The sequence below is a fragment of the Schistocerca piceifrons genome, chromosome 1, assembly GCF_021461385.2.
Source record: "Schistocerca piceifrons isolate TAMUIC-IGC-003096 chromosome 1, iqSchPice1.1, whole genome shotgun sequence".
In the NCBI taxonomy this organism is placed as follows: Eukaryota; Metazoa; Arthropoda; class Insecta; order Orthoptera; family Acrididae; genus Schistocerca; species Schistocerca piceifrons.
The window spans coordinates 117,312,363-117,339,856 of record NC_060138.1 but is presented as its reverse complement, the minus strand read 5'-3'; the positions used below and the strand labels follow the sequence as shown (position 1 = coordinate 117,339,856).

Below are 27,494 nucleotides of genomic sequence, written 5' to 3'. Positions count from 1 at the left end.
TCTACCTTATATTACACTCTAGTGTCAAATTGGCAGTATTACTATTCCGATAGCTATCCTACGTCTTCTCTGCGTAATGAAGACCATGGTCGTTCCAGGTTTTATACTTTTAGAACCGTACGTGGGCTTAGCGTAAGAAAGTCGCACTGTCGGTAGCAAATTTCCTCTTTTTATCTAGACAAGTCAGTGTGTGTTTTTTTAGTATCGCATATGACTTATTTGTATCATTATTTTTCCTAAGCACACCGTTCTCAATTGCCTTAATTTTACGGCTTTATTTTTTCTTCTTGTACGATTTTACTTTTCTGCTGTTCTTGATTAGTTTCGCATAGCTAAGTACATGTTCATAAATATAGTCTTAAGTCCGTACAATAAGATTTCTTTCTGCTCATTGTATTTTTAACACATTTCGGTTTCCCAAATTTACAGTCGTTTCTCCTTGTGCTGTTTTCATTGACTTTCATTGACCTCCCTTCCCACGGCATTCAGGAACTCTGTCTTATTTGTAGATTATTGACGTAAAAGAGCCGGCCGAAGTGGCCGCGCGGTTCTGGCGCTGCAGTCTGGAACCGCGAGACCGCTACGGTCGCAGGTTCGAATCCTGCCTCGGGCATGGATGTGTGTGATGTCCTTAGGTTACTTAGGTTTACCTAGTTCTAAGTTCTAGGGGACTAATGGCCTCAGCAGTTGAGTCCCATAGTGCTCAGAGCCATTTGAATTTTTGACGTAAAAGCTATTATGTTTTACTAATATCTCGTGGCCCTACATGACAGATGACAGACCTCTTTCACAGCTTCCGTTTTTTTCGTACCTGCTATTCATTACTTCTACCTATTTTATTAAATATACCGTCTTGGCTTTGGCAAATATATGAAAACAAAATTCAAAACAAAGTCGGAAGACATCAATATTTTGCGATAACTACTTTCAGTGTAAAGTAATAGTAGGTAAGGTAAATTAGAATGGGATTTGATGTAGTTCTCTTTATCAGGCACACATCTAGTCCCAATACCTCTAGTGGCGTCCTCAATACATCTAGCTTAAGCCAGCGCGGCACCGCTTCGTAGTTAGTACGATAATCACTCTGCACTAACAAATAGTTCCATTGTTAGGCCAATAACTTCGGGTTTGCTACTGCATTTTTCAGCAGAATTATTGCTGCATTCGTCTCGATTCTTTATTGTGTCTCTTCCGCTGTGCTGACTATATGCCATTTGCAGACGACTCACACGTAAAATAGAATTAACCAAGATCGTAGATTGCCGATTTTCTGCTACGACCACTTGCAGACAAAACATAGTGCTTAGTTCCAACAGCGTGATAATTGCTATAAATTCACGTAACCTGAGTACTGAAATTTTCTTAATTGTTGCGTTGTTTCCAGGACTATAATAGATGCCTTCTATATAACTTTAATTTGTACTGTGTTGGTACCACCTGCTATGTTCGAAAGTGGCGCTATGTAATAGCTAGTTATTTTGCATTGACAACTGAATATTTTCAGCTAGTTATAGTTAATTTCTACGCCATTACCGTAAGTCACATGGAGTCCCACTGACATTAATTTTTCCAGGGAAAACTGATATTCATCAGTGAAATCACTGCATTTATCTTTCAATTTACCACTTTTATGCTCTTCACATTTCACATGTCTGCTTGTTGGGAAATCATCGTGTAAATCATTTCATCGAATACATTTGTTGGGGGGGGGGGGGGGGGGAGGGAAGAGGAATTATATTCAGCCATTTAGAAGTTTTATGACCATTCCTCTCGAATTTCCTACTGGATTGGCTCTTTGACTACTCGCCGACTAATGTTATTTGCTGTGCAGCTTCCAGATTTTTTTTGTCACTACCTCGGTCATCTTGCATCTTTAATTTTAAACAGAGCATCGGATGATTAGCAGGGACTGGTTATTAGAACTGATCTTGAAACCGACAATATCACTGTTTCGTTGTGTTTTCTAACTGCTGTTGGTAATGCAACCAACCTCAAGCCAACGTACGTATAAAGGAATAATGCTTTTCATGAGAATATACATATTGTAACCACTTTCCTGCTTTTTGAAAGAAACTGTTTTGAGAATTGTTACAAAATCTACACCGGTTTGCAGACATAAATAAATCCCGATTCGAACTCTTTTAAGATCCTTTCGATATTGAACTTACATGCAAAGAAAATTAATCATTTGTTGACAAATGTATATGTGATTCGTACAAGGAAACTAGATGTTGTCCGTGTTGCCCTATTGCAATTGCTATACAAGAGTAGTGTGTGGTACGCTAATTTAGCAGAACATTAAGAATAAATTTCGAAATACTAACACGTCTGAAACCTCTCGACACAAGGAAAAGTAAAAACGACAAAAGGGAATGTCGGACGACGTCTTGTTCCGAAACACATTGGGACTTACCTATGTACACACTTTGAAAATGTGTATTCGTCATTATCCTACATCTGCAGGCTACCTCTATATGAAAATAAGTTCTTTCAATAGTGGTATTCCACGTGAGAAATAGGATGTTGCAGTTTAGACTTGATATTGATTCTGTAGCGACTAGCGATACCAGAAGGAGTTTCTAATTCAATATTCAGCACACACGGGTTGTTACGCCTCTTTAGGGTCGCGAGTGACGTGTTAATCACGTTCTCAAAACTTCTGTATTTCCCCCCTTCCACGTATTTATTTCTGTATTCTGGTATTTCTTTCCTTTTTTCGCACTGTTGTGGATACATTTTACCATTTTGTTCTATTATTTTCCAGTCCTCCTCGACTTCTGTTAAAAATGTAGTGTTCATACTTACTTGGCCAACATTTTATTCTGTGGTGCGGATGGAAACCAAAAAGAATTTAAACCGTGTTATGCAGTTCAGCGCACTTTAATAAATACAAATAAAATTATTTCCTCAGTTTTTGGCTGTTGCCATACCTAATTGCTAGATGCAGAATCAATTATGACACAGGGTGATATTTTAAACCTCCTTTGGACAAATATGAGAACTTCTGCCTTCCACAGGCAACACCCTATCACCAGAAATACGCGACAATGTTTGCTGAACAAAAGAAGTCACCTCTCTCCCTCTTTCCAAACTCCACAGGGGCCCTCATTGCTCATCTTCGTCTTCTGTGGGTAAAAAGGTAATGCGGAAAATGGCGTAGCAAACCTTATGAATAGTTACCAGAACGAATCTTTCATTCTACGCCGCCGTTGGAACGAACAGACTGCGAAGGAATTGCTTTCCTTGCTTAGCGGCTTGATCTATGAAGGGTCTAGCTTTAGATTTTGAAGATGAAATATTCCCGATACCGAGGTCCCATTCATTCTGCAGAGGAGCCCCCAGCTTTCAATGTCTACCCTAAGCCTATTAGACGCTCCTACAGGTTTTGTGCGATTTTGGTCTCGGATACACGTCCAGCGATACGTAGACGTATCTGTAGACAAAGACTAGTCTCGTATACCACTGCTGGCAGGACAAAAAATTACAGATCCCTTTCAGAATGGGAGAAGAGGTGCACCTGTTCACAAGTTGTGCACTAAGGTGATAATGTGCACGTTGTATAGGACGAGACGCCTCTTCTGCTTGCGATGGTTTGAGCTATGAAGAACGAACTGCTGTAAATCCTGTCCTATTTTTTAAAGCAATACGTTCACCTTTCCACCTATTCCCACTTCCAGTGAGATGCTTGTATCTGCAAAACTCTTGATTCCAATGGTGATTTTAAGGTGCGTCTTCTCGAACAGATGACAAAAAATTAAATACAGGTACTTACTAGAAAGACATTGTACCATGTGTATTGACATGGAAGAGGACTTTGCTGTTTTCTTTTTTTTCTATTTCTTCTTTTGCGACAAAATCACTTTTAAAAGCACCTTGCCTTTTTATTAGATGGTACTGTAATCTTCCCCAAACCTTCGTTTGTCTTAAAGTGGTAAAAAATTTCAAGAATGCTATTTCCTTTGTAAACAATAATGAAAAAACGATGCAAGTCCACTCGCAAACCAGTCACTCTCGTACTGTTGAGTGCACCACCCTACTCTGCCTCCTTTCGGACTATGCTGGTGCGTTAGCTCCATACTTAACAATCATATACAACAGTTCGCTCGATGAAAGATCCGTACCCAAAGACTGGAAAGTTGCACAGGTCACACCAATATTCACGAAAGGTAGTAGTAGCAGTCCACTAAATTACAGGCCCATATCGTTAACGTCGATATGCAGCAAGATTTTAGAACGTATATTGTGTTGGAACATTATGAACCGGCCGGTGTGGCCGTGCGGTTCTAGCGCTTCAGTCTGGAACCGCGTGACCGCTACGGTCGCAGGTGCGAATCCTGCCTCGGGCATGGATGTGTGTGATGTCCTTCGGTTAGTTAGGTTTATTTAGTTCTGAGTTCTAGGCGACTGATGACCTCCGAAGTTAAGTCGCATAGTGCTCAGAGCCATTTGAAACATTTGAACATTATGAATTACCTGGAAGAAAACGGTCTATTGACATACAGTCAACAAAGGGTTTAGAAAACATCGTTCCTGTGAGACAAAACCAGCTCTTTATTCACATGAACTGTTAAGTGCTACTGACAAGGGATTTCAGATCGATTCCGTATTTCTGAATTTCCGGAAGGCTTTTGATACCAAGTAGCTCGTAGTGAAATTGCGTGCTTATGGAATGTCGTCTCAGTTATGTGACTGGATCTGTGATTTCCTGTCAGAGAGGTCACAGTTCGTAGTAACTGACGGAAAATTCATCGAGTACAACAGAAGTGATTTCAGGCGTTCCCCAAGGTAGTGTTATAGGCGCTTTGCTGTTACTTATCTATATAACGATTTGGGAGACAATCTGAGCAGCCGTCTTCGGTTGTTTTCAGATGACGCTGTCGTTTATCGACTAATAAAGTCATCAGAAGATCAAAACAAACTGCAAAACGATTTATGAATGGTGCGAAAAGTGGCAGTTGACCCTAAATAACGTAAAGTGTGATGTCATCCATATGAGTGCTAAAAAGGAATTCGTTAAGCTTCGGTTACACGATAAATCAGTCTAATCTAAAAGCCGTAAATTCAACAAATACTTAGGATTTCAATTACGAATAACTGAAATTGGAAGGAACGCATAGAAAATGTTATGGGGAAGGCTAACCAAAGGCTGCGTTTTATTGGCACGACACTTAGAAAACGTAACAGACCTACTAGGGAGACTGCCTACACTACGCTTGTCCGTCCTCTTTTAGAATACTGCTGCGCGGTGTGGGATCCTTTCCAGATAGGACTGACGGAGTGCATCGAAAAAGTTCAAAGAAGGGCAGAGCGTTTTGTACTATCGCGAAACACGGGAGAGAGTGTCACTGAAACGATACAGGATTTGGGCTGGAGATCATTAAAAGAAAGGCGTTTTTCGTTGCGACGGAATCTTTTCTCAAAATTCCAATCACCAACTTTCTCCTTCGAATGCGAAAATATTTTGTTGACACCGACCTACATATGGAGAAACGATCACCACGATAAAATATGGGCAATCAGAGCTCGTACGGATAGATATAGGTGTTCATTCTTTCCGCGCGCTATGCGAAATTGGAATAATAGAGAATTGTGAAGGTGGTTCGAAGAACCCTCTGCCAGGCACTTCAATGTGATTTGCAGAGTATCCATGTGGATGTAGATGTAGTCGTCTTCATGCAGATAACACCACAACGCCGTTTACTTAGGCAAAAATAGCGATCGACTTGGTGGGAAACTGTGATGTTCCATTACAGCTGACTTAGCCAAGACATCGAGGGGACTCAATCATAAGTTCACAACGTGAAACGCATGGCACTGTCCCAATGATGGAGTTTCGACCGTTTGTCACACTCGAGAAATTATGATAAAAAGAGATCAAATTTTAGGGGACGAACGATGCCTCTTAGAAAATAACGTCGATTCATCGAGTACAGGTTTCGTGAAACCAGTTTTGTCCTGCTTACCCGTGAGGCACCTACATTGATGTCTTGTTTCTTAACCGTAACAAAACGACACTGAAAGACCTCCAGAACTCGTAGAGAGTGTAGTGAGGGCAAATTCAGTGTAGGAACTAATGTATAGAAACGTCGTTCAAGAACACGTTATGAAGACCTACGCATGACGCTACCACCACAGCTAACTTATGTTTATAGAAGGTGAAAAAGGTAAAAATGGTCCGAAAAATAATTCATACAAAACATCTTACATCACCAGTCTCGCGTGCAGAAGATGTAAGCAGTGTTGCCTATGCTAAGGTGGAGTTTTACTTTGTCCACCCTGTACTTTCAGGCAGTGTTGTTTGAGAAGGACAGACAGACTGGACGTTATTTAACGGCCTGAATGTTAAAAGGTAATTGGCGGAAGTTGAGTTTGCTGTTCCTCAGCCTATAAACTGATCTTTGCTCTGAAAGTGGGTATGTAGTGGCAGCCATTGGTCCCTACATGAGTATATAGGACCCTCTGTAGCTTCGTTGGATGATGTTGGCCGAGACAGGTTCCCATGTTCAATGTGAAAGCCTCTTCAATCCCTTCGTCGGATCGTTTTATTCCATACTACGTGATAACAGTATTGAGAGAGGTAACTGTTTGTATTTAAGCCCTCTTGGAGAACAGAATTAACACTCTTAGACAAATTTAATTCCTGGTGTTGTTGACGATTATGAGTGGAAGATTTTCGAGGCTGTTTGCAAATATGATGATTGAGGAGATATTAAAATATTGTCAAGAAATGCGAAAAGAGTTACCGATGATCAGCACTTGGTTCAAATACGTTGGACAGAGGTGAATGCTATCTAATGCAGAAAAATGAAGAATCGCTATGATTTGACTGTACTGTCAGCAACAAACCAGTGGAACCATTCACAAGCATCAAGTATCTAGTGATGTTCTTGAGGATGTGGTTCGTCTATGCAACTAAGTGAAAGGCTGTTTATTTTACACTGTAAGCTATTCGCCTCTCTTTATTTGTGAAGCATCTTCACAGCCAACTTAGAGGTCTTATTATTCCGTATGTCTCGTCCTGAGTTGTTCTTAGGTGGTCTGCGTGCATCATGATGTTCGATAAACACCCACAGTGGAAGTAAAATGTTCAAGTGAAATGTGCTCGCAAACGTCGAGTAACGGACATCCTGGTGTACGCAGGACGACTAAGAAACGCTCCAAGACATATATTTCGACTAATAAGAGCACAACATCTTCACTCAAGATACTAAATGAAATGAAGCAAAACGGCTATGACACAAATCAGCCTTTAACTCAGTTTCATTCACGGACCACATCTATGAAAACATGGAACGAATTAAGGAACCACAGAAAACACATAAAATGACGATATCCAAGAATATGTTTTCCGAACAGTTAAAGGCTGAAACAATCGCGTAAGTGTTGAAGACAGATTCTGCACTGAGCTTTATGGAAAGCATCCTAAGGAGTACAATTCCCTCACGAAGGAGATCGTTTACAGGACTTTCTTTCAACAAATTCTTGAGCACTGTTAATCCACTTGGTATTCTTACCAAGTCATATTAATCAAGAAGATTCACAGCTGTCCGCCTCCAGTAGATGAGTGGTCAACACGACAGAAAGTCAATCGTAAGGGCACGGGTTCGATTCCCGTCTGGCTCGCAGATTTTATCTGCTAATGGACTGGGTGTTGTGTTGTCCTCATCAGCATCATTTCATCTCCATCGACTCGCAAGTCGTCGAAGTGACGTCAAATCGAAAGACTTGCATCCGGCGAACGGTCTACCCGACGAGAGGCCCTAATCACACGACATATAGATTTATTTTTACAGAACAGCCGGTGGATTTGTTTATACAACTTGAACGTGTCAATGCTCAGCGGTCTTTGCTGAGAGGTACTATAAGAAAAAAAGCTGTGTGACTCGAAAATGTGCGCACAAAGTTCCGACAGCCTACGCCATAGCACGTACGAAAAATAAAAGCAAAGTAGTAGAGTAGCAAGGAGGGACATTATACTGTTGCATTACGTGTCTCTTCTGTGCGCATCGCAGGACAGATTGCATAGCACACATATGTAAATACAAATGAAAAAGTGTTCAAATGGCTCTGAGCACTATGGGACTCAACTGCTGAGGTCATTAGTCCCCTAGAACTTAGAACTAGTTAAACCTAACTAACCTAAGGACATCACAAATATCCATGCCCGAGGCAGGATTCGAACCTGCGACCGTAGCGGTCTTGTGGTTCCAGACTGCAGCGCCTTTAACCGCACGGCCACTTCGGCCGGCAATACAAATAAAGATGCGAATGTAACTGCTCTGCAGATCTTAAAGACGAGATAGGTGAAGTAACGTGACAGATTAACAACTAGATGGAATGAATGAACGTGTGGGAGAATCGTTGCTAGAGATCTCCCAGTCGCACAGACAAGTCTTGACGTCAGGGGGCGTGATACCACTGTGACTGTAGCGCCAAATGGAGATGTCACCGCAACACGAGGCAATTGAAGATATGGGGAAAGATAATGTGTGTGTGTGTGTGTGTGTGTGTGTGTGTGTGTGTGTGTGTGTGTGTGTGTGTGTGTGTGAATCAGTGAGCAGTTACGGTGCACTGTGGCCCGGAGACAATATCTGGCTGACTTCAAACGTCGAATAATTATCGGGAAACTGGAAGAAGGACGAGGAACTAAGTGTGACGAATGCTGCCCAGGAGTTTGGTATTGCTAACAGCACTGTTTCCCGTGCATAGGGAGCGTTCCGAACCACAGGCACTGCTGTCTGAAGGAACTGTTAAGTTCAACAGCGGATGACTCCTATATTGCGTATCAGGTAGTAAAGGACCAACGTCAGGCAGCGAGTGCTATTGCAATCATATTTAACTGGACTGCTACGCACGCAGTCTCACGCTTCACAGTGGCACGGCAACTACATGCGCGCCGTGTCTTTTCCTGACGACCAGTACGCTGTATTCTGTTGACACCCACACGTCAGCGACACTGTCTGCGATGGTGCCAGCAGCATAGAGTGAGGAGTGGGGTCGCGTTTTCTCCTCGGGTGAGACCAGATTCAGTCTAGTGATTGTAGACGTACTCTCACATGGCGAAAGGTCGATGCACGTAATACACCCAGGAACATCGCTGAACGTTATCTTTTTGGTCGTCCAGGTGTTATGTTGTGAAAAGCATACGTCGCATGGGCGTACTGACTTTCCCATGTGTGTCGTTTCATGCGTAGTTTCTGGTGACAACGCGAGAATACATTGAACGGTGCAAGGTAGAGGACATCTTGGAACAAGAGGCTATTTGGCGAATGGACTTGCCTGCAGGATCCCTTGACTTCAGTACTGTCGAGCAAGTGTGAGATGCGTTGGAAGAGGTATTGCCTTACGTTTACATCCACCGTCGACCATTCAGTAGTTGTCCACCTCACCCACCTTGTCGCCGGCATGGCATTACGTTTAAGGGTACTCATTGCTCCACGTGGTGATCACATACGGTATTGTAATGTCTAGAGGACTACCGTAAATCGTGGTGCCTTCAGTGTAATTATTGTAGTTGAATCATTGTCGCTCTGGATATGTCAGTTATTTTCTTTACGACTCTGTAGCAGTTCTTTCTATGTCTGATCCAAGTGTAGCCCAGCTATGTTATTTGACAATAATACATCTGGTGACAATTACTTTCATCCTTGCCCGTATTGTTGTAGAACGAATGAAGACAAGGTACACCGGAAATGCACTCTAACTGCGAATATGAACCACCATTCGGCTGTATGTTGGACTAAGAGGACTCGAACCCCGATTTCCCGCTTTACACGAGCGGTCCATTCCGCTATCCGTGTCCGTGCGTTTCGTCCTGTAGGGGGTTCGAGTCCTCCTTGGGGCATGGGAGTGTGTGTTGTCCATAGCGTAAGTTAGTTTAAGTTAGATTATGTAGTGTTTACGCTTAATGACCGATGATCTAAGAAGTCCCATAAGACCTTTCCACAAATTTCCAACTTTTTTCCACTATCCGTGCACTAATCATGGCTAGACCCAAAATTCCCTATGTCTTCGTCCATGTGTCACAACCTCCACTCACACAATATCTACACTAATGTTCATAAATTACGGATAATTGCAGAATGTGGCGCCACACAACGTGGTACTACACAAAACTGGCGCTAATATCATAGGCACACAGAGAACACACATGACACAGATCTGTAAATCCACAGTATTGGTGATAAGTTGAGAAAGCCATCCCGAAACACATGTGCTACAAATCTCCACTGTTTCCTGCACATGTACCCCGACATCAATATGGGATATGATCACCATACACGCGTACACAGGCCGCACGACAGGTTGGCACACTCTGTATCAGGTGGTCGAGTAGCTGGGGTATAGCCTCTCATTCTTGCACCAGTGCCTGTTGCAGCTCCTGAAGTGTCGTAGGAGTTTGAAGGCGTGCCACAATACGTCGACCGAGAGCATCCCAGACGTGCTCGATGGGGTTTAGGTCTGGAGAACAGACAGGACACTCCATTCGCCTGATATCTTCTGTTTCAAGGTACTCCTCCACGATGGCATCTCGGTGGAGCCGTGCTTATCATCCATCAGGGGAAGGTGGGACCCACTGCACCCCTGAAAAGGCGGACATACTGGTGAAAAATGACGTCCAGATCCACCTGACGTGTTACAGTTCCTCTGTCAAAGACATGCAGAGGTGTACGTGCGCCAGTCATAATCCCACCCCACACCATCAAATCACGACCTCCATACAGGTCCCTTTGAAGGACATTAAGGGGTTGGTATCTGGTTCCTGGTTCACGCCAGATGAAAGGCCGGTGAGAATCACTGTTCAGACTATACCTGTACTTGTCCATGAACATAACCTGGGACCACTGTTCCGATGACCATGTACTGTGTTCTTGACACCAGGCTTTATGGGCTCTCCTGTGACCAGGGGTCAGTGGAATGCACCTTGCAGGTCTCCGGAAGAATAAACCACGTCCGTTCAGTCGTCTGTACATTGTGTGTCTGGAGACAACTGTTCCAGGGGCTCTGGTAAGGTCCCGAGCAACGCTACCTGCAGTACTCGGTGGACGTCTGCGTTCACTGATGGTGAGATCTCGGTCTTCTTGTGGTGTACACTGTGGAAGTCCCGCACTGTAGCGCCTGGACACGTTTCGTATCTGCTTGAATCGTTGCCATAATCTTGAGATCACACTTTGTGGCACACGGAGGGCCCGTGCTACGACCTGCTGTGTTTGACCAGCCTCTAGTCGCCCTAGTATTTATTCTACCTCTCATAAGTCAACAATACGTGTTCTTTGAGCCATTTTAAACACACTGTCACCATTAGCACGTCTTAAAACGTCTGCACACGTACTCGCTGCACCGTAAACTGACATGCACCAGCACACCTCTGCGTATGTGGACTGCTGCCAGCGCCACCTTGTGACGACCGCAGGTCAAATGCACCGCATAGTCACACCCCGAGGTGATTTAAACCTGCAAACCGCCCACCAGAGCGTTGTTTCACAATGTATCAGCATTATCCTTAATTTATGAGCACGAGTGTATATTCCCGTCCAGGAAGGTATTGAATGAATACGAAATAGCAGTGCCTGAGTTATTAAGGATCCTTCAGATATGCATACACGTCCGAAGGAATATTGCATTGTACTTCTTAATAACAAAGGCATTTAAATTTCGTATGAAAACGAGTTGTTCCTAGTGTGTAGCTGGTGAGCAACGGGGTTTCGTTGTGTCTGCAGCAGGTGGTGGTAGCACTGGTGGCGACGTGGCTGGCGGGCTGCGTGTGGAGCCAGCAGGTGCCGTTCAACGGGCTGCAGCTCTCCATATCTGGGCCCGGCTTCAGCCACGTCCAGTCCGTACCCGCGCCGGCGGCCGCCACTGCAGCCAACCCCACGCTCGGCAGCCTCTTCGCCGCGCAGAGGACGTATGCGCAGGTACGTGTCTTATTTACACTGCTTGACTAAAAAAAAATTAAGCAGTCAGAAGGGAAGGAGGAAACGAAGTGAAACATCAAAGGTTGACAGAATGTGTGATGTTACTTCAGTAATGACCAACTGGTATGAAGTTTACACAGAACTTGACAGAATATGGGCACTAATCAGTATGACCTGGCACCCACTTGACCTGGATGCACGCAGCAATTCTATTGGGGAGGTTGTCCTACAGCCGTCGTAGCCTCTTCTGAGGTAAAATGCCCAACAACTGTTGTAACTGACCGTTGAATTCTGGGGTGCTGGGGTACTGGGACGAAGATGATATGCGAGCTCATCCCAAATCTTGAAAGATTACCGTCAAACCTCCTTGCCTAGGGACGCCAGATGAAAGTTGATGTCGTCAAGCCCTGAATGGAAATTCCGCAACGGATAAGTGCGGAGGGGAGCTTGAGAGCGCTACCTACAGAGCGTGCCCTTTCTGTACGATACTAGGCAAGGGGCTGGAGGGCTCAAACGCTGATGTGTGCGTCCCTGCATTCTATATCTTTTATTTTAAATAAATTCCTTTAACTTGACTTCTTTGTGATTTTTAAGGTATGTTAAAGATTGATGACAGTTGATTACCTATTTATTTTAAACATTATCACTCGACTTTACAGCGATTGCAACAATTGTTTCAGTTTAGAGATATTACAATTTTACAACTTATAGCTCGGGTATATTATATACTAATCTGCACGCAGATTTCCGCGGGTAAGACGGAATTGCGTTGGCCAAACGTATACCACCAAAGTCTCCCAATATTTTACATAGGACATCCACTATGTGAGGAGGATAACGGGCAAATTAGGGACCAGATACATTAACACAGGGGTTAAACGAGCACATTCATTTCCTTACACAATCCGAAGCTGGAAATAAAAGAATTAGTACAAATATTCAAATACCTCTCTTCCATGCGTGAACATTGATACAGACGCACTGAGGGCATGTCTGCTCACTTACCCGTCTTCTGTAACACTCCCAGAATATGGTGGGCACCCGGAGGTCTTCCTGGGTCCCGGTGGAGGGGATGGTCGAACCACTTGGCCGTGACCAACCTCTCCACCCCAAATCTTGTGACACTGGAAGGTCTTTGACTTTTACCTGCCTGTGCTGTCTCTCTGATCCCCTAGTCAGGAGTAACGTTGGCACTATTATACTACAGAACTACTTCCAAAATAAGATTTGGCCACGCTTTATGGAAAGGTGTGAGGGGGAATAGGGAAGTTCATGTGCGGATTCCCATTCACGTACGAGAAATGCATAATACACGACACATATAAATACGTATTATGAAGCCTGACACATTTATTTCCACCCGTCCACATGGGTTCTGTTGCACCCGCGGCCGGCCGCGTCGTGCAATAAAATTGGCGGCGGAGCCGCCTCCGTTTCTATTTCCCGGTGCGAACAAGCAGCGAAACCTGCTGCTTATGGAGCGTAAAGTACTGTACCGTTTCAATATGTTGTATCAGGGAATACGCTTGGGAACTTTCTGCCCACGGTAACACTTCAGCACCAGACACTTCATACAGACATGTGCCGTGCGTGATCGAGCAATGTCCTGTTGAAAAATGACACGTTATGAGAGGTATTACATGAGGGGACAGAATGTCTTTGACGTAGTGTCAGTTCCCTTAATCACTACCAGACGTGTTGTGAAGCCTTACCCGATGGCTCCCCGTACTATGACACCCGAAGTAACACAGCTGTTCCTCTTCAGAACAATTAAAAAATGCGAAACGTCTTCCCACGTCGACGTCATGCTTGCCGATGGACATCATCCGCGTTAATACAGAACTGCGGTTCACCACTCAACATAACACGACACCATCCATCAGCAGGCCAACAGCCTCGCCGCAGTGGTAACACCAGCTCCTGTCAGATCACCGGAGCTAAGCGCTGTCGGGCTTGGGTAGCACTTGGATGGGTGACCATCTGGTCTGCCGAGCGCTGTTGGCAAGCGGGGTGCACTCAGCCCTTGTGAGGCAAACTGAGGAGCTACTTGCTTGAGAAGTAGCGGCTCCGGTCTCGGAATCTGACAAACGTCCGGGAGAGCGGTGTGCTGACCACATGGCCCTCCATATCCGCATCCAGTGACGCCTGTGGGCTGAGGACGACACGGTGGCCGGTCTGTACCTCTGGGCCTTCATGGCCTGTTCGGGAGAAGTTTGCTTTTAGTTTTTATCCATCAGCAGTCCGTACATCCCAGTCACGCAACCATTTGTTTTGTGGCGTTAACGGTAAACTACGCTTGGGACAGTAATTCCCACGAGGGAGCAGTAACTGCTGCGCAGAAGCAAACCCATTTCTGACGTTCTGCGCATGACGTCACTAAGGAACAGCTCTTGGCGCGCGCGAAGTGTACGTCTGAGCTTTGTGTTGCCGTGGTTCGTTCGTGTTGTGTTTCGTGCGTGTTGTCGTTTCCGTTTGGTTATCTTTGTGCAGTGAGTGTTTGTCCGAAGTATTAGAGTGTGTGGAAGCAATGCCAGGTTGTGCTGTTGTTGGCTGTAACTCTCACAATCGCAATACAAAAGGGACTGAAATAGTGTTGCATTGTTTCCCACGTGATGAAAGTCTGCAAAAGGTTTGGCTTTCAAAATGCTTTAGGAAAGATCCTGTGAACGTAGGGAACGCTAGAATATGCTCTCGTCATTTCAAGGAAACGGATTATATCCGGGACTTACGTTCAGAGCTGTTAAATTTACCGCGGAAACTGATCCTTAAGAGTGATGCGTATCCGTCTTGCAATTTGCCTTGTGGTAGTAACGTCAGTGATAACACACCGATTGCAATAGAAGAAAGGAAAGAACGTTTTAACAAACGTGAAATTCGTAGAAGAAGCCTAGAGACTTTAAAGAAGCTCTCACCATTGAAGAGGAATGTTGACAAGTATACATTTACAGATGAAGTTCTTTGTAGTGATCCACATAAAGTCACTTTACAGAATTCTGTAGCGTCACTACAGAGGAGGAATGCTCATCTAAGGAACATGTGCATGAAATTGCGAGCACGTAATAAATATCTTAGAGGTCAGCTGTCCTCAATGAAACGACGTCTGCACGAAGAAGAATTTAATAAAAAGGAACTTGTGTCTCGTGAAACTAATCAAATACTGGGCAAAATATTTTCACCCAATCAAATTAGAAGCTTGTTGCATGGTTCAAAACGGGTTCGATGGGGCAGAGAGGACATTTGTAAGTCTATTACTTTACGTGCTCTGTCGCAGAAGAGTTACAATTTCCTCAGAGAAAAACTCGGATATCCTCTACCTGCAGTGTCAACCTTGCGTTCTTGGATTAATCGCAGTTTCAGTTGCCAACCAGGAATTTTGAAGGATGTTTTAGTGATGATGAAAATGCAGGCTGCAACACTGACTGACAGGGAACGTATTTGCGTTTTGTCATTTGATGAAATGAACATTGACAGTAGAATTTGTTACGATCAGCAAGATGACAGGATTCTTGGACCTCACAGTAATGTCCTTGTTGTCATGGTCCGAGGCTTGTTTGCAACGTGGAAGCAACCTATCTATTTCAATATTGACGTTCAGATGACAGCAGCACTCTTGAACGAAGTAATTGTTTCCCTGGCCAGCATTTGCTACAATGTTGTGGCTGCAGTAGCAGACATGGGTGCAAAGAATAGTTCTGTCTGGAAGGAGCTTGGCATTACTCATGAAAATACTTGTTTTCCACACCCGTGTGATTCTCTGAGACGTGTGTGGATGTTTGCTGACGTTCCCCATTTGCTCAAACTCTTAAGGAACCACTTGCTGGATCAAGGAATAATGTTGGAAAACAAGGCTGTGACAAAAACTGTGTTCGAGAAACTGTTAGTTCTGGACAGTGGCGAGATGAAAATATGTCCCAAGTTATCTCAGCAACACATTATAGTGAAGGGCAGAGAGCGACAGCGAGTACGCTTAGCAGCTCAGCTGCTATCAAATACAACTGCACAGGCGATTCGGTATTTGATGCCTGAAGAAGGACACGCCAGTGATTTCATACAGATGGTGGATGAGACTTTCAATGTACTTAATTCAAGGACAAAAGAAAGTAATAAATCACTAGCTTGTGGATTTGGTGTCAATTTTCAAGCCCAAGAACAGTGCCTACGTAAATTTTCGAAGTGTTGTGAGAAGATGCGTGTTGGCAACTCAAAACATCTCCTACCCTTCCAGAAAGGATTTTTGAAAACTGTTCGGTCACTTTTGGGTCTGTTCAGTGACTTAGCTGTTTATAATATTGAATATATTCTTACAGCAAGATTAAATCAAGACTGCTTGGAGAACTTTTTTTCTCTTATAAGAGGCCTTGGACGTTTTTATGATCACCCATCGCCAGTCGAAGTAAAGAGCCGAATAAGACTGTTGTTGTTGGGAGCAAACGCTCATGATATTCCACTTTCAAATGCATCGTCTGTTGAGCCAGATGAAGAAGGAAGATTCGTGACTGCAACTGTTTTTGGCAATATCCTGCCTGATATGTCTGAGGCGTTGCCAATGGTTGAAGGAGAGAAGGAGATAGAAGACTTAGATTTTGGAGTAGGAGAATCCGATGTGCCTCCAATGTCACTGGCTTCTGATTGCAGCACTGAAGGATTTAAATATCTTGCTGGATATGTAGCTTATCGATGCAGACAGTATGACAGATCACTGGCCACACCCACTGGAGAGTTACTGACACTGCCTGAGGAGACATCGAGAGGATGGCTGGGCATGGTTTCTCGTGGGGGTTTGCTTGTGCCTTCAGAAACGTGGCTCGAAACAATTAGCAGATTTGAGTTAATTTTTGCCCAGATCCATGGACACGACAGTTTGTCCAGGGAAACTGGTGTCATCAAGAACCTGTGTGCTATACTTACCGAGCGATTCCCCACTATTCATCCAGAAGTCATTAAGATTTATGCTAGGACGAGAACCTTTATCCGACTGCGTTGGCTGTCTGCAAAGGACAAGTCGAAGAAAGCAGTTGCCGCTCAGCAACGGAAAGCAAGGAAGTGGTATTTGTCATCGCTTTAGAATGAAAATAAACATTATTTGTGAAAGTTAAATAATATATAAACTTAGTGATAGAAGTGAAGGTCCTCTGACTGTGTGTTTCACAACAAGCAAGACTCTACACTGACAGTGTCAAGGATTGGCTTATTGTTTCCCACACTACATACCAACTTTGCTGAACGGCGGTCTCGGTAAGTTAATTTACCACTATTTCCTGTAAATCGTATTTTGCAGCACTTTTTTTGATTCAATGCTCTTTTATACTATTATTTTAACAACTAGGGCAAACATTATACAGCCACCTTGATAAAAATATAAGCCAAGGTTTGAGGTGTGAGAAAATTAAGAATGTTTGTATGCGTGTGCGTGTGTGTGTGTGTGTGTGTGTTTGTGTGTGTGTGTGTGTGTGTGTGTCAGTTCAGGTAGGTAATTCAAATGCTTCCTACAAATAAGGCAATTGCATAATTTCTTGAGTGAAAATGAAAGTGTTTTTGTAGACATGATGTAAACAGAATATAAATGAGCGTTACATAGAGCTTGTCTACAAGTTAACACTTTTCCCAGAGCCAAAGTTAGAAAATCGAATGCTCATTTCGAACGTTTACTTCGTAGAGAACTGCAAAACAGACTGTACTTTGCACTTCTTTTTGTATAGTTTGATCTATAGACGCTTGATTTTATTAAAGTCAGCACTCAGCAGTGTCTGTTTAAAAGCTGGACAAGTTACAGAATATAGCAGTAACTTTCTAGAAATAGCAGAATAACAATTTACCTTTTACTATTTCTGTAGAAACTGAAACATTTCACAAATACTTCGCTTAAATGCGCGGACTGCGTCTTGTATCGCTGTTCAGAAGCAGCGGCGGTTCCTTCGTGACGTCACAGCCTCAGCCAATGGCAGGACAGAACGCTTACTGCTCAACCTTATTTTTTTACGGACCTTGGTAATTCCCTAGTCCGGCTGCACCTAGTCTCTGACTACTGGTGTGGGTTGATACGTGGAGTCTGTTTCTTGTTGCGGGACGACAGGCGCAAATGTGAAGGGGCTACGATGTACTTCGAGCACAATATTGCGATCCTTCCCAGCTGTGGTCAGACGTGGTCGACCGAAACCTTCACAGCGAGAACACCTGCCCTCACATTCCCATGCAGTCCCACGCTAGGCCACTGTCACACCAGTCTTTCATTCGATAGGTTTGTTGCAAGCTATTTCATTGCAATATATGCCACAGGTAAGGTAACAATATTACTTTTTCGTACCCATTATGAATTTACTCTCCAATTTTTCGACCTTCGTCACCATAAATTCCACTACCGTTTTTTCCTCTTCTATTTGAGCTGCGTGTGCCTCGCGTTGATGCCATTCGTAACTTGGCATCTCTTTAAAATGATTGAGAGTATTTTTTTTAAATAAAGTGTATGTGTTTTCTGTGCAACCAACGGTAACTGATTAGGCCCTACCCACATCTTTCCCTAATTCCTACGTCTCACAACTGCGAAAAGCTTCATTCATCATTTTTCAATTGATTTCACTCATTGTAGGCATTTTTCACCACACCCACATATCAAAAGCATTCAAGCAGTTTCCCTCTCTTCCATTGTTTTGATTCACAACCATACAACAGCATTCTCCAGACAAAACTCTTGGCTAAATCCTCAGTTCTATTTATTTTTATTTTTATTTTTTGTCAACATTTGTGAACCAAATGTAGTTTCTCTGCACACCTTCAGTTTTCTGTTACTTCGTAAGTACCGAAAAGACATGACTTTTTCTAAGGCCTTTTCTTCCAAAGTTTTGACAGAATATTGGTACTAGCTTATCCTTATCACTTTTTTTATTCCCGCATTTATCCTTATTCCGTCACTCTTTTGAAAAAAAAAATAGTTTCATCATAGGCGAACGTGAGTGACTAAATTGTCAACTATTTATTTTCATATTAGCTGAAGCACCCGGCTTCGCTCAGAGAGTGATATGAGATTATGTGGTAGATGGAATAAAAGGATAAATTTTAAGGTATAAGGGGTAAAAAAAATTATTGAAAACATATTCTAATTATTTATAATGCTTGTTTATAAACAACATTTTTCAATTTGTTATCCGGGGCATATGTACAGCAGTTCTCCGAATTTACGTATAGTTGAGAGAAGGAGTCTTTGAGGTTGATGTTGCAATTTTTTAAGGTTTTCCCCTTCGCTTTGTTAACTGTAAAACTGTAGGTTAACTTGACTGGAAATTGCTGCTTTTTAAATTCGAATGGCAGTTCAGTAGAAATCAGTGGTATTCTGGGGATTATTAGTCTGCGTCATTTGTACTTTCCAGTCATAATTTCGGCTTTGATGATGTTATTCGATGGCTGTTTGACAATAATCCTTGTTCCATTACACCGTTTAGGTGACTTGAGATTTCTGAGTGGTATTCAATTTTAATCCAAAGGCAGCGTAATAGCACTCCTGGTAGTGTTTAGAAATTCTGTAGGGAAGTTCACACTTTCTTCGTCGTTTCCATCGTGTCGATCGATTTCTACTGGGGCTACAACTTTGCTCCCGCCGTTTTCCCTCAAAGTTCGAGGCTTTATTGTAAGCATCTTACCAGAAATTGAAGTTTCAAAGTATTGGTCATCGCTGGCCACTGATTTCTCCCATCTTTCGGGCATCATACGAATCCAGCACCGGAAGAACTGCGTGTCTTTCGAGAAGATCCATGCATCGATCCAATTTTGCAATTGTTTATATGACAGGAAGCGCTGGGCAGCCAGGTTGTGTGCCATTGAACTAAACAGCTGGTAATCAAAGTGAGCAATGTCTGCAGAATACGGCGGGTGGTGTAGTGCTTCCCAATTCAACGTTTCCAGGCGTGTTTTGGCGGGTTTTGCGACATGGGGTCGAGCACTGTCATGCTGCAAAATCGCCTATTCATGTCTATCACTTTCAGTGCTCGGCTCAAACACATCAATTGCTTTCGATAACGATTTCTTGTGATTGTTCCCGTCGGTTGCAGTAGCATCGAAAGCCTTGTCTCTTTCACAATTAGGCTGGTCTTCAACGTCAAAATCACCGTTCTTGAAGCATGGAAACCATTTTCTGCAAAGTTCTGTCACTAACAGGCGTCTCGTCATAGGTCTTTCCCGGCTTTTCATGAGCCTCAGCAGCAGATTTCTTCATATCAAATCAGAAAATAAAAACAACCCGCAGATGACGAGAATTGGGCTCGTAAGTTGACATATTCAGCCGAGAATAACTTTAAGATGCAATAAAAATTGACTATTTTGATGGCGCTATGTTTCCAAATGCCTAGGCTTACTGTATGGCACTCAAGACCTACGACTTGCGCCACTACTTTCCACTAATGCCATCTACTGCAAAACGGCGGAAGCAAAGTTGTAGACCTAATATATTCTCCCTGCACCGGGAATTTTATTTTGAATATTAAAGTTAATATCGTCGACAATATTATTTTAGCTGCCAAAATAGTCCTTTCAAATAGCCAGTCCTGACTGGTGCAGTTTTGAACAACGTCTGCATAAATTTGGTCGGTGAGTTCGTTTTCAGCAGTGGCTACGTCGCAGAAATCACTTTTGAGTTTAGAGAGACCGGCCGTCTGGTCAGTAGGATATGTGCCTTCGCCCGTCTGTACTAGCTGTTGAGCAAAATGTGCTGTTGTCTCGTCTTTCGATAGTTCAAATGCCATTTTTCTGTTAGACGCACTATTTGTATGTGTGGCCAGAGACGTGATTTTTTTAAACATATATTGACTTCGTCTTCTGGTGTTGACTTCAGGATAGCTCTGGAAGTGTTTATGGAAAATGTCCTAACAGTATGAGTGAGGCTAAACCCATCACTTCAAAGCTTGCTCGCGAGTCTTGTAATGTTCTGTCCATGGCTTCGAGCGATTTCTCATCTGCCATTGTGCATTCGTCCCAGAAGATAATTTTATCTTGCTTTAGAAGTTCACCCCGTCCAGACGATCTTGAGATTTTACATACCGTGATTTGTTCTTCGGCTACATTCAACGGTAGTTGTAGTGCGGAATGGGCAGTTCGTCCACCTTCCATAAGTGTGGCTGCAATGCAGTACGATGCCAGTGAAAATGCAATATGCTGTTTAGCACGTATTTCCGCCAGCAATAGATTAATTAGGTTTTCCCTGTGCCAGTTTGTGCGACCAAGTAAATAATTCCCACACTGTTGTTGATACGGTCCATGATAACATTGTAAATTTCCTTTTGATTGTCCTTGGGGAGTGGTTTATTGTGAGCAATGTATTGAAGTAATTCGTTGTGAAACATCACCTTCGGAAAATTATAAATTACTGTGCTGGTAAACCTCTACGTTATTTGATTTTCAAACAGCTGAGCAAAACTTTACATATTCTGATCAACACTAAACTGACACACAATATTTTAAGCGCAACGCAATCTGACTTTCAATAATGCCTACAAAAGAATGGCCCTGACTAACAATAACCTGTACCTGTCATGAATCACTTCTCACAAAAATCTTCGTTACTCGAACTACTGCAATACAGCGAGCGCCAATACTACCAGCTAAATAAAAGATTCTAACTACTGAAGGCACTAACTACTGATAGGCATAGCTAGCAAATGAAAGATTTTGATAGAGATCAGTTCATGATATCCAGTATTACAAATTTACTCTTTCTGATGGACACACGTCCAGATCGTCCGTTCTCAAAATTCTGCCATCTCTCTCTCCACATCCACTACTGCTGGCGGCTCACCTCCAACTGCGCAACGCTACGCGCTGTTCACATCCAACTGCCCAACACTACAATATCAAATATTCCAACAATGCAAACCAGCCACAGACTGCCCACAGCACAGCCAGAGATTTTCATACAGAACGCTACGTGCCGTTACCAACATAAAAACCTAAACAGCCTACTTACAGTTGTTGTAACTTTTTTCCTTTGTAATTTCGAAGCTTAGTGCACTGATACCATCTTTTCGTGGTGCATCTCAAGTTGTACTAAGATCGAGTTGTTTATTGCTGAACATTTATCTTCTAGGAGAATGAATATTCCGCTGAAGATGTCGTCGTTAAATTCGACAGTCAGTTCGGGATTTGCTTGTCGGATTTGGTACAGTATGTGATCACTCATACTCTCTTTGAAAAAGTGCTATAGCTGTTTTGAATTCGATGGGTTACATGTTGTTAGAATTATGGCGATTAAGTCTCTCATTTGTTCAGCTGAAGCTGTGAGTGAGACTTTTTGTAGCGTTAATTTCCGGTGGTTGTCACTTTCCAGTAGACCTAAGCGTTGGAATGCTTCTCTCTACGTCTGGTAAAGGTAACCGTTAACAGTCTTGAGATCTGTGGCACTTGTTGGTCCTTGTATTTCGTGTAGCAACATACGGAGTCAGAAACATTCGGTTTTGTTCGGATGTACCGTATATACTCGGCCAAGTGCACCAGTTTCCATGATTACTTATGATCTTCTACAGGAAATCCTTGTTTTCTTCGTTTAAAAATTTTTCTTGTTTTGTTCTTCGTGTAATAGGTTGGGACGCCGACATATAGCAACGTTTACGCGAATGGGTCCATTTGGCACAATTGGTAAAAAGCTGTTAATGTTGTGTTCTGATGTGGTTCGCTTGTAATTTTTCTGCCGGTGATTTCTGTGAGGTAAACTCTGTCCATTCTACAAACGAACTGCTAGATGTTGCACGTTCGTGTATCAGAAAACCGAAAGTTGCCACGCTGCTTCGTTACTGTTGATGTATCTTTCCATTTGGTACGTCAGGATCTCGTCGTTTGTTTTTTTTTTGTATGTGTGGTATCAATGTTCGATACCACACTTGTTATGGGTTACAGTTATCGACCGCAGCCCGTGTTAGTATCGTTGGACCCACGAGTCGCGACCAGCGCCGCTCCGCGGCTTCTATAAAGTTTCTAGCGAGCTCTCGGCCACTCGGGACGTCAAGTTGTAAAGTAGCATAGCCTTCAGCTGATAGGAAGCAACCTCTAACAAGGCCTTAGTAACGTATGGCCTAGCTGAGGCCTCAATAGCTATCTGTTTATAATTATATGTATGCAGCCCAGAATAATCCTGTACAACCAGTTAAGTACAATATATAATACTTTTTACCAACGACTTGTAATTATTTTAGTCGTTGCAGATCCAGACCATGCCGCCAGCACCTTATCGACGTTACTTACAAACCTACTGGCATTTATATATTTCTATTTAGCATTGGCCACCAGTCAACATTGGCGACGAATCGTTCGTCGTCATTATAACAGTTTGCTGTCTTTGGCTATTTGAAATACTGCCATCTCACGGCCTTTCTTCACATACTTAAAACATATTTGATGGATTTCGCTAAACTGCAGTATTCTACGTTTACGTGTGCCTGGAACATTTTGGAGAGCAGTGGTGCTACCCATTGATTATCTATTTCCAGTTCATCGCGGCCTAGTATTCGTATTTTTTCTGTGAAGTTACCGTGTTTGGGATGGTCAATAACACCGGTTTGTGTGTGGTCACTGTGGGACTTAACTGCTGAGGTCATCAGTCCCCTAGAACTTAGAAATACTTAAACCTAACTAACCTAAGGACATCACACACATCAGTGCCCGAGGCAGGATTCGAACCTGCGACCGTAGCGGCCGCGCGGTTTAGACTGTAGCGCCTACAACCGCTCGATCACAACAGCCGGCTGATCTGCCTTTAAGATCATCATGATCAACTCTTGCATTCCTACGGCCAGCTATGGTTTTAGGTATTTTTTGTTCATCTTCCATCAATCACACACGGTGAATTGGAGTTTAATATCTCGCATGTTTCGTGAATCATGTTTTTCACTACTCTGTCGTACAGTTACGGATATTGTTGTGGATTGGGTAATTAATCTTGGATGGTTTTGTCGTTATCCGTGGGATGGATTCTGTCTTGCAGCCACATGAGATTGTGGAAGTGAGGCAGTCTGCGTTTTTGTCATTTGATAGAGTACATCCGACATCTAACGTTTCCAAAGATGTGGTAGGCTGTCATGACTTGTGTTTGTCCGGAAACTCGGGCTGTTGTGTCGTGTCGATGCATGGGGGCTTGTCCGAATCTTAGTAGTTTCTTGATTTCTGGCCACGACGTGTTGAATGTGAATGTTATGAAGAGGTCAGGTCGTCCATATTTTCTTATGTAGGTCATGGCATCTCGAGTGTATTCGTGCATATGTCTTGAACTTCCTATGTATGATGAGAGTAAGATTGCCATTCTTCCAATGTTGTTAATGCTTCCTTCATTCATGATTGCGTCTCGAAGGTGGATGTATTCTTTCGTGCGTAGTTTCCTCTGATCCGTTCCACTTCTGTTTTTGCTTACATATCTACCGGGAATCGCTGGAATAAACGACGAGTGTTGAGACTGTGATTGTATGTTTCATTGTCTCTGATCATCAAGCGGTAAGCCTGTTTCAGGTTTGATACGTTTTACATTATAATGGTATCCGTCGTCTCCGTGCAGAAATATTAATGATACTAAAGGACATCATATGAACAGTGTGTCAGTGCAAAGCCTTGTAGTCCTTCTCTTCTTCGTCGCACAATTATGTCTTCGTTTCTGTTGTCACTGTCCACAATTACGATGGCGACTTTGTGTATCTGATGTGCATTAAATCGACATTCGTGTTCTCCAGGTAGTCTCCTGTCGACTCGAATTATAACTTTACAGTCATCAGAAATCATTCGGCCTAGTGCTGTTTCGAATACGTGAAATGGTTTATTGTATTAGAGTAAGATCCTCTGTACATCTTGGACTACTTCTGGTCTCAGTCCACTGATATTTGTACATCATATGATGTACAAATTCATTTCCGATTAAACATACTTGTAGAAATTCATGGTCTTCGTTGGGTAGTGGTAGTAATGTTGTGTAGTGGTTAATAAAAAAGAAAAAGAGAAGAAAAGAAATGGTTGAAAATGTGGGAAGAAATAGTGAATAAAAAGTGGGTTTTAAAAATCGTTAATGGCCGTGAAAAAGGGAAAGAATGAAATGCAAGTGGAACTTCGTATTAACAGAAAAGTTATCGGACTTCGTGATTCGGAAAAGCTATTGTTGGGGTGGTCCTTGTGGCGTTTCTGAACAAAAGTCAAACCAATTTCCACTACAAAAATTATTTGAAAAAGAACAGAGAATAACAAAATGTAACTGACAGGGGGAAATGGCGTAGATAAGAGCTCATCCTTTGCCATGTTAACATGTCTTCTTTCGTGCGGCGTCCAGGTCTTCAAAAATCTCTTACTTCATTTCTGCGTGAAAAGTCTGCTCCGAAATCTTGCAATCGTCTACGAATCACTAATTAATACAAATCAAAATCATCTTGACACTGAATTAAATTTATTTTACGTTGCCACTTCCATCCTCCGAATTTCATAACAACTTCCACAATATGTCTATACATTAATAAGTTTTTTCGTCTTAATCAGATCAAGACTAGCTAATAAGTTTTTTACGTCTGCATTAAGCTTCCGCTCCCGAGAGACAAAAGACGGATAGAAAACAAAACAAGAGTTACAATTTTAGTATTTTCTCTGCCATCGAGCGCTCATACCGCTGCGACGGTATAATTTATATCTGAGGGACGAGTGTAGCATGGCGAAATTCAAAGTCCCGCTACAGTTGTGATAGATTTGTCGTAGAATGAAAAAAAAAAAAAAAACATAATCGATCTCATCTCTGTTAGTGTTGATCGAAGTGACACCGAAAGAAGTCATTTGGAAGCAGGAGTAGTATGATTTTATATTTTGAAGAAAGTGTTTTGACTCGCGAGTTTCCCCGGTCATGTAATGTAAAAGTTCCTGCGAAGGTAATTCCAGTACTGGTAACCGAATTTTTTCATTCATGAGGCAGAATCCTGTTTTTTTTCTCTACTGATTTTTTTCGCGTTGCGAATTGGGCAGATGTTATCCATTCTCTAGATTACGACGCGTTCGGGCTGTAGTGGAATGCTCCATTTGTTAGGCTGTACTGTTTACTTGTCGTCGTCCGTTCCTCTCGTAGGGTGATATTTTGGCTGACTTGAGTTCGCAGTGTTTTATTATAGGACTGTGGCGCAATTCTTGATTCTTCAGTCCGTTAATTTCGTTGTTCTTCGGTTTCTCTGCTTCTCACAGTGCTCATTGTCTTTCGTTAGGAACTGAAATGTGCTTTGCGCTCTTCGTCCGTTTCGCTTTTTCCGTTGATCGTTTTGTTTTCCCGTTTTGCTTCCGGAAAAGCAAGATCTCCTCTTTTACGTTTGGGTATTGTCTGAAATATAAATCAAATCTACTTTTTTAGCTAAACTATGTACACTTTACACACTTCACATTTTATTTTCAATTTATATTCAGTCACTGTATCACATTGACTATTCACGTTTCACTGTTTGTTTTTATTCACTCACTGCACTACTTTTTCGGTTCCTCCCTTCGTCACTGATAAGAAACTGATAATCGGACCAACTACGAGTCTTATTTTATATACTCCTACTAATGGTTAGCGCCACAAGTGGCGAGTTACAGAGCTCACTAAAAAGGCTTCGAGTGGTCCACAATGTTCCACAGCATTCCTCATTATTCCACAATGATCTGAGATGTTCCGAGTTACTCCCGAACATTCTGGAATCTTCCCGAATGTTCAAGATTAATTCCTGACATTCAAAAACATCCCACATCATTGTGGAACATTCTGGAATGTTGTGGAATTCTCTGGAATAGTCCCGAATGTTCTCGAATATTCTCGAATGCTCTGGAATATTCTGGAAATTTCTAGTGGGCGAAACGTGCCAGAACTTATATCTTCAGAAGCAGGCTCCTTCAGGTAAACACGGGAACCTTCTTCATGGGTGGGGCATAGGGGGCTACCACACAATATAACTCCTTTGGTCGTAGTGGGACCCGTTTCTGAGCTTTAGCGGCGGCTACGTTGTACACTTACTTTTATAATACACATTGATTACGACGCAAAGTTCCTTTGGGTATGTATGTACACTACTGGCAATTAAAATTGTTACACCAAGAAGAATTGTAGATGCTAAACAGGTATTCAGTAGACAAATATATTATGCTAGAACTGACATATTACATTTTCACGCAATTTGGGTGCATAAATCCTGAGAGATCAGTACGCAGAACAACCACCTCTGGTCATAATAACGGCCTTGATACGCCTGGCCATTGAGTCAAACAGAACTTGGATGGCGTGTACAGGTACAGCTGCCCATGCGGTTATAATACGATACCACAGTTCATCGTGAGTAGTGACTGGCGTATTCTGATGAGCCAGTTGCTCGGCTACCATTGACCAGACGTTTTCAATTGGTGAGAGATAATGTGCTGGCCAGGGCCGCAGTCGAACAATTTCTGTATCCCGAAAGGCCCGTACAGGACCTGCAACATGCGGTCGTGCATTATCCTCCTGAATTGTATGGTTTCGCAGGGGTCGAATAAAGGGTAGAGCCACGAGCAGTAACACATGTAACGTCCACTGTTCGAATTGCCGTCAGTGCGAACAAGAGGTGACCGAGACGTGTAACCAATCGC

General features: G+C 42.8%; 1 protein-coding gene across 2 annotated transcripts in view; it reads left to right on the top strand.

The window, feature by feature from the left end:
* The window catches only part of LOC124796513 (bromodomain-containing protein DDB_G0280777-like), a 73,588-nt gene that overhangs the window by 23,489 nt on the left and 22,605 nt on the right, over nt 1-27,494 (top strand). Inside the window, exon 2 of one of the 2 annotated variants that reach the window (XM_047260704.1) lies at nt 11,721-11,915. In XM_047260704.1, coding sequence (XP_047116660.1) covers nt 11,721-11,915 — 195 coding nt within the window. The remainder of the gene's footprint in view (nt 1-11,720; nt 11,916-27,494) is intronic. The other variant, XM_047260705.1, reaches the window with a different exon arrangement.